The sequence below is a fragment of the Atta colombica genome, unplaced genomic scaffold (genome assembly GCF_001594045.1).
Source record: "Atta colombica isolate Treedump-2 unplaced genomic scaffold, Acol1.0 scaffold141, whole genome shotgun sequence".
NCBI classification, from domain to species: Eukaryota; Metazoa; Arthropoda; class Insecta; order Hymenoptera; family Formicidae; genus Atta; species Atta colombica.
In genome coordinates, this window is record NW_017259230.1 from 1,327,193 (window position 1) to 1,334,645 (window position 7,453).

The window sequence follows — 7,453 nt, forward strand, 5'->3', positions numbered from 1 at the left end:
TTGTGTATATTTTTTAAATTATATAGTTTTATATTTTATAAAAATATATATAAGTATATTCTATAAATTATAATAGAGCACCGTACAAAATCTTAGATGAATAATAGAACACAGTAGATTACGTATCCTCATTTTTTTCTACAGTCTCTTATGAATAAAAATACCAATGAGATTCGAACTCTACGACTTCTAACTTGAAAGTGACCACTTCCACTGCCAGCCGCGATGATATTGACATAACTGATAAATCTGTGTTCTGTGAAATATGATGTTTTGTACAGGATATGCGTAAAACAGGATACGCTTATGAGCAATTTATTTGTACTACTATGAAATAGATAAACTTAAGGATGCTATATACAACGACATGTCAGTTTCTAATTAAGAAAATAAAATAAATAACAATATAAATACTTTATATATATATATATTATTAAGGCGATTTCTCATATTGTTTAATAATATGTAAATAAAAGTAAAAACCAAATTATATCTTATTATACAATATTAACAAAATATTTATTAATCAAAATAATTATAGATATATCATAAGTATTAATATTTTTTTTTCGTTTAAATAAAGCAGAAGAGCAAGAGATTTATAATATTCTTTTTTAATTTCAGAGTCCTATATAAGTTTACTAAAAATAAAAATTTAATAAAATAAAACAAGTTTCTTGCAATTAATAATAATCAATAATCAATAGAAGTATAAAATAATTAATTACATTTTTTTTCTTCATTATAGAGAGTTCGAACACGACTCTGCTTGATAAAAACAGCAAGTCTTGTAATACTAGTAGATGTGAATGTAAGAACACGGACTTACGTGTCATTATAAAATATATGTTGAAAGCTACACTGATACTAATTTATTCCCTAGTACTACAAGTCGTAGTTTTACGGAACAAGACCCTGACAGCAATCGAGATAATGCAGCCAGTAACGACAGTCGCTATCGCGACTAGGCTCTTCAGTCTTCAAGGTAAGCTTGCGGGATTTACTCATTTTAAATTAGTCCGTCATCATGTACTGCAAACCGTCAAATCATTCTCAACTATCCTTGACAAGTAAGAAGTAAGCAGACTCTAAAATAAGGCTCGATTTGTCTTCATATCTGTCGAGCCGAATAAAACCGAAAACAGCTGATGAGTAATTTGTGTACGTTATCGTGTGGAATGCGTAAACCGGATACTATAAAAATAGATTAGACAGTCGAGTAATACTTTATCACTCTTTAAGTCATATCTAACGTCAAACCATTTCACCTCACATAAAAGTTCTCAGAAGCGGATTGTTTCCTGACAAGCAATGTTTCATAATTATGTGGTTAAATAATTGTATCTTTATCCGCATTACTAATTGCCTGTATTTTATATCTTATGAACGTGAGAAAAAGATTAACTTTCTAGATCTTTAAATATTTCGCATACTATAATAGACAAAAGATTGCCAAATTTATTTTTACATTTCAATAAAGTACGAAACTGTCGTAATTTAATTTTTATAAAAGTAAAGAAATGAAGGGAGAACAACTCGATTCTTTTACAATGCTATTGCACAATGAATTAGGTATATAAGTACAGAAAGTGTCGTACTAGAAGATGAACTTTTTAATTAAAGATTCACAGGCTTGTTTTCTGATTACCGTTTTAATTAGCAGTTGCTATAATTAGCTGAACAATTCATTATTCGGACTGTCGGCACCGTTATCGTCAATTGCATCGCACGGCCCTACAGGACGCGTATATGGTCTATACAGATTGTCGCGTCCTCGACAATGATCCTTTATATTAACGTGCAGTCGCGTAGACCGACGTAGTGTCAATTTGCTTCTATTCTCGTTTTCTAGCCAGTCACTCAAGGACTCAGCTTGACGGAACGTTGAGTCGTAATCCCTGCATTATTCAGGTTGGAATCCCGATTCAAGTCTCTCCACATACACGGCGGGGCGGCACGCAAAGACGCGTGTACGCGCGGCACGTAAGACGATACGGCATTTTTACAGGAATTAGGCCGATTCTCTCGGTGACGAGGATAAACGGAGAATCACGGCTGTCGCGTATCACTGAGCATACTTTACTCTTTCTACAGTGACTAGATGATCGCGCCGCCATTTCAGGTAACTTTTACCTCTGCATCGAGACCTCGCACGGAAATGGTAGGACGTTTCGTTGACGTCTTCGTCGGCTCGAAGGGGACTTAGGCGCAGGAGTCTCGGTGCCTCGGTGTGGCCGCGAAACCAACGCATGTCTGTAACAAATTGGAAAGTAGTCAGAGCGTGATTTTTGTACGTGAAAGCATTCGATGAATATTTCAGTAGTATGCTTGTAATTCTTTCGGCGTTCGTCAAGCAGAAACTCCTATAGTTAAACTTTAATTTTTGAAATAAAAGAATCTTCTGGTAAACCGTCAGAGAATGAGTATTAAAACTAGGCGCTTCGGAATCTTCCATGCATTTATTATTCTGACACTAGTAAACAGAAAGCGTTCCTATTTATCAAGATTTCAAACGATGCATTGATACTCAGTGAAGATTAACTGCATAAAAGTGAAATGGTAGAGCTTACGAAGTGAATGGAATTTACTGGATGGCGACAATCATCGTTGAATTCAAGCTATCTCTTTTCACTTCGTTAATGCACTTGTTGCGATCTAATAACGAGATAGAGAAAATTACACGTGGTGATTCTATTGATATACATATGAAAGGAATACTGATAAATTTAATAGATAGCGAAACCATATTTCTCAATTAATTCCAGGCGAATTCTAATAAAATTTTAATTTGAAATTTAATTACAAAGATAATGTTAAAAATAGAAAATGTGTGTAAAAATCTTTCTTAAAAATTTGTCAAAAAAAAAATATATATTTCAACTTGAATAAAAGAATCTCTCGATCAAATTCACTTGTAGGAAAGCTTGTATATAATACGATTAAACAATGAATACACTATACACATTTAATTTAAAATTTTAAACATCAGATATAAAATAATCGCAAAAGAGTAATAATAAAACATATATATTCTATTTTAAAATATTTCAGTTTAATTTTAGAATATTATATTATTACAAAGCAGGTTTTATAAACATATATATTGCTTTTATCTGCATTGTGAATAAAGCATAAAATTATTACAAAAAATGATCATTACATTATTTTTTATTTAATTGTTATTCTTACAAAGGAATGTGAAATATAAGTATTTTCTTCAGTCACTGTATGTATGTATGACATTCAATATCGATGCTAGATTTATGCCTATACGTTCGAACGAAGTGGTACGTGAGTATCCAGCATCACCGTCGCTTCTCGCAACGGTACTTCCAAGACAAGGAGGCCGCATCATCCACATCGTCTAGCTCACAACTTTTCTTGCCCGCGGCACTATGTGATACGCATATTTTAACTTAGAGATTTTCTCAATCATTTGCTGCCCTTTCGCGATACGAAAGAAAGAAATCTTACACACATCAAACAATAAGAAATGAAAAAAAAAATACAAGTGAAATTTAATTCTTTGTTGGTCTTTATCATTTTCTTTATATTCGCGTGGCAATAAATTTTTATCTGCAAGATTAGGATGATATAATTTTATCCTCGAGAAGAGGATGATATTTTGTATTCAGAGGCATTTATTTAAGTCCTCGTACAAATGGTGTTCGTGTAAATTTTTTCGAGTTTATGGATCTTTCTACCTTCCAAGAATATCGGCGATCGGAATTGCTGAGCGCATTCCATGCCAACTGCACGCGTACATTTGAAGAAAGATTCTTAGAAGTTCTCAGGGGATTTTACATGTATTTTATATCAAATATTGTGCTGCATTTCATTGCAGTATACTGATCATTACATGCAGTTACGCTAGATGTAATTATTATTTCATAATATCATGCTAATTATTATATTAGTTGCGAGTTAAATTGATTTTGAGAGAAGCGGTACTATAACACGGTTTTATTATCTGCAGCTGGACCGATAAAGAAATTAATTCGTTTGGATATACCGTTGCTAGCAGCCGAACGGTAATTCGTTCACCTTCTTCCCCAATAAATGCATTGGATAGAATATTTATAAGTGGTAATACCGTTTGTCTGACCTCCACAATATTTTTTTTACTAATCGGCAAACAGGATATAATTACAAATCCTGTAAATGTGTAATATTTTATTACATTGAGAAAAAGATAATTAAAAATTAATTGTAACAAATATATTTACTTTGCTGAAATAAATTTATATATAAAGACGAAATAAAATTTTATTTCTAGCAAATAAGCTATCTATTTTATTTTTTTACATTTTACATCAATAAGATATTTTACAAAATCATCTTTCATAACAATCAAATCTTTCATAACTAATAAATATCAAAGTAAATGTCGTAATATTGCTTTGCAATACTTCAACATTTTTCTCTCACTGTATTGCCGAAACGAGTTTGTTTAAGAATAGAGGAATGCATGCTTAATGAAATGATGAAATTACGTAAACATAATAATCACACGAACAAGAATGCTGATAACGAACGCAATTGAAAAACACTTATCTAATTACATGTAGAAAGTATATAAAGAAACATTCTACAATAAGTATATATTTATGTCAAATATGTTACATAACGATAAAGCGAGAATATGCATTTCGACAGACTAATCTCATATATGATGTTTCAAATTAATTATTGATCTTGAATTAATTTTTTCTTCACGTAAATTTAGTATCTATATTGTTGTATCACGTTTTGACATTTTTTATTCAAGACAATAATTAAACTTCAAAGATATTAAATTTGAAAAATATAGCTTTATTGGCAGTTCAAAAAAGTATCTATTATAATTTAAGGCCAGGTTTTTATTTTTTTAATTTACTTTGATAAATAACTCGAAAAATATCTTAATGTATTTGTAAAAAAAATGAAATTGAAGATGGTCAGAAAATCAACACTCCCGAAAGAAAATATCATCTCTATATACCTTGTGTTTCTTAAGACTTGCATTATGTCTTTATCTAATCACATACAATGTACAATGTTGGATTAAGTCGTGCGATTCTAGATATCTTTTGGATTATACATTTCACAACTTCATTTCTGTTTCGCGCAATATGCTATCTGGTGCACAAGCATAGATAATCGATTGGCATCCAGAAAAATACCAGCTGCGCATTGGCCAATAAATGTATTATAATCTTACCGTTACGAGACATACATTACACAAATGATTCGAATTTAAAAATATTTGATATGAAGTTCTTAATAAAATTCGTAGATTATTCCAGTAAATAACTAATCTTAATGTATTATTTATTACGTTTTAAACTACAAATTAATCAAAATATAATTTTAAAATTAAGAAAAGTATGTTATTTGCAATTTGAGAAAGAGAAAGTTAGATTAATATATTTTACAGTTATAATAATAATAATAATAATAATAATAATAATTGTTATTAATTAATTATAATTAATTTACTATATACATATAAAAAATTGTACGCGGAATAATATTATAATTACGAAGGATATGTATCTACATATTATGTTGAAGTAATTTAATTTTTACAAGATTTAATGTTGAAATATTTAGTTATTACAAGAAAGATAAAGACCGTACGAACGCTTTGAACGAAACAATATTTCATTACACGGGCCTGAACGACAGACGATACCTCGTACGTTTAATTAAACCGCGGTGCGTTATGTAAGATGTTAATGCACGGTAATCATTATGCCTGCGTAAGTGTGCGTAACCGCTGACTACGAGGACAGCTATGGGAAGGAGGAGAAAGAAAAATTTGGGGTGGGGAGGTATGCGTACGACTTTCTCCGATGCAAAATATGTATGCCATCACCTTCTTAGCTCCTTTCCGGAGGCTACGCCTCTCCATCTTTTCACTTTTCGTGAATCCAGCCCACGCGCAACACGGTGCGATCAGACTTAATTAAGTTTGCAATCAAGAGCGATAAAATCACTCCGGATCCGCTGGCGGATCTATTTATCGGAAGTTTATAATAGCATACAATAGCATATAATAGCATACAATACGTTACGTTCATATGATACATTTATTTATTTTGATTTATAGATTGTAGATGCATTGATTATTCTACCCATTTATTAAGAATTGATTCGACACAGTCTAATTTCTTGTTATAAAATTTGTCATCCTGCAATTTCGTTTAATTCTTTGCAATTTTATTGAAAGATAAGATTTTATATTGATGCAATTAAATTCGCCGATTCGATCAGAGTATATAGATCTATTGTGGCGCGTATTGTGATAAATGTTGCAGAAAAGTCGAGGTTGTTAAACGTTCGAAGAATGCAGAAGCTAAGCGTCCAGTTATTCCAGCATAGATTTATCGTTCCACTTTCGTGGCTGCCGATCCGTTCCTTCGGCTGCGGCTGCCAGCGGCCCGGACTTTACTTCGTTGGCAAGTCTAGCCACCGTTGTAGCTCCGGATTGTAAATCTTCGCGGCGTGGCGAGACGCGGTTGTTATCGTCGCACGTTACACCCGCTCCTCGCTCGAGATCCATATTATTTCTTGCTCCCAACATCGTAATCCAATGCGCTACATAGTAAGAGATCAAGATTCTTAATGATGTCGGATGCCTCTCAATTTATCGAGAGACGTGAATTTTCCCGTCAATAAAAAACTAAAAAATTTGCGTGTCATAAGATATTTTTAAGACTAATATTACATTTATCCATTTTTTAATTGATTGCAAAATAGAAAAGTTCTCGGATCTTTTTAGCTTATAGTCAACAGATTCGAAAAATTTGCCATATGACAAAAATGGATAAATGTAACTAAGATTAGTCTAAAACGTTAATGCATATAATCGTAGACAATATATTTAAATACTTCTTGAATTATGCACATTTCACGATTTAAACCGACTAATCGAGAAATAATTAGAAAATAAAGTGAGTGCCATGTGATCAAACAATGCAATATATTTTAGTTTCGAGTTTTAAGAAACAAAATATAACTTCTCTCTTTATATATACAATTTCTATAAAGTTTGTAAAGCAATTTTAATATTCCGCGTTCGTTCGTTATTCAGTTGTTGCGTGTTTCTTTTTTAATCGGATCGAATTGTCCTTCATGAAAGTATAAGTAATTGCAACAATGTGTATCCGAATTGCATTTGCAGCTGCTCGAGAATGTGTTTCCTTTCTAATTATAAGTAATTCAGTTGCAAAATACTGTCGAGCACGTCTCGCAATGAATGATAAAAACAAAATACCTGCGATTGCTGCGTTTCCCCTCAAAACTTGTATTTTTATACTAATTACGCAATTAAGCGCACGAAGGTGTAAAGTGCTATTGCATTTGCGCGAAATTATATTCAGATGACAGGTGACTCTTTGATCGACTACCGTTTTACATAAAAAATGTTGAGAATCGTCATTATTTGTATCAAGTATATATATATATATAT

General features: G+C 31.8%; 1 protein-coding gene across 2 annotated transcripts in view; it reads right to left on the minus strand.

Moving 5' to 3' along the window:
• The window catches only part of LOC108684887, a 23,294-nt gene that overhangs the window by 3,220 nt on the left and 12,621 nt on the right, over positions 1–7,453 (minus strand). For both annotated transcript variants that reach the window (XM_018189419.1, XM_018189418.1), the window contains exon 2: positions 2,134–2,253. In XM_018189419.1, coding sequence (XP_018044908.1) covers positions 2,134–2,251 — 118 coding nt within the window. In that variant the 5' untranslated portion in view covers positions 2,252–2,253. The remainder of the gene's footprint in view (positions 1–2,133; positions 2,254–7,453) is intronic.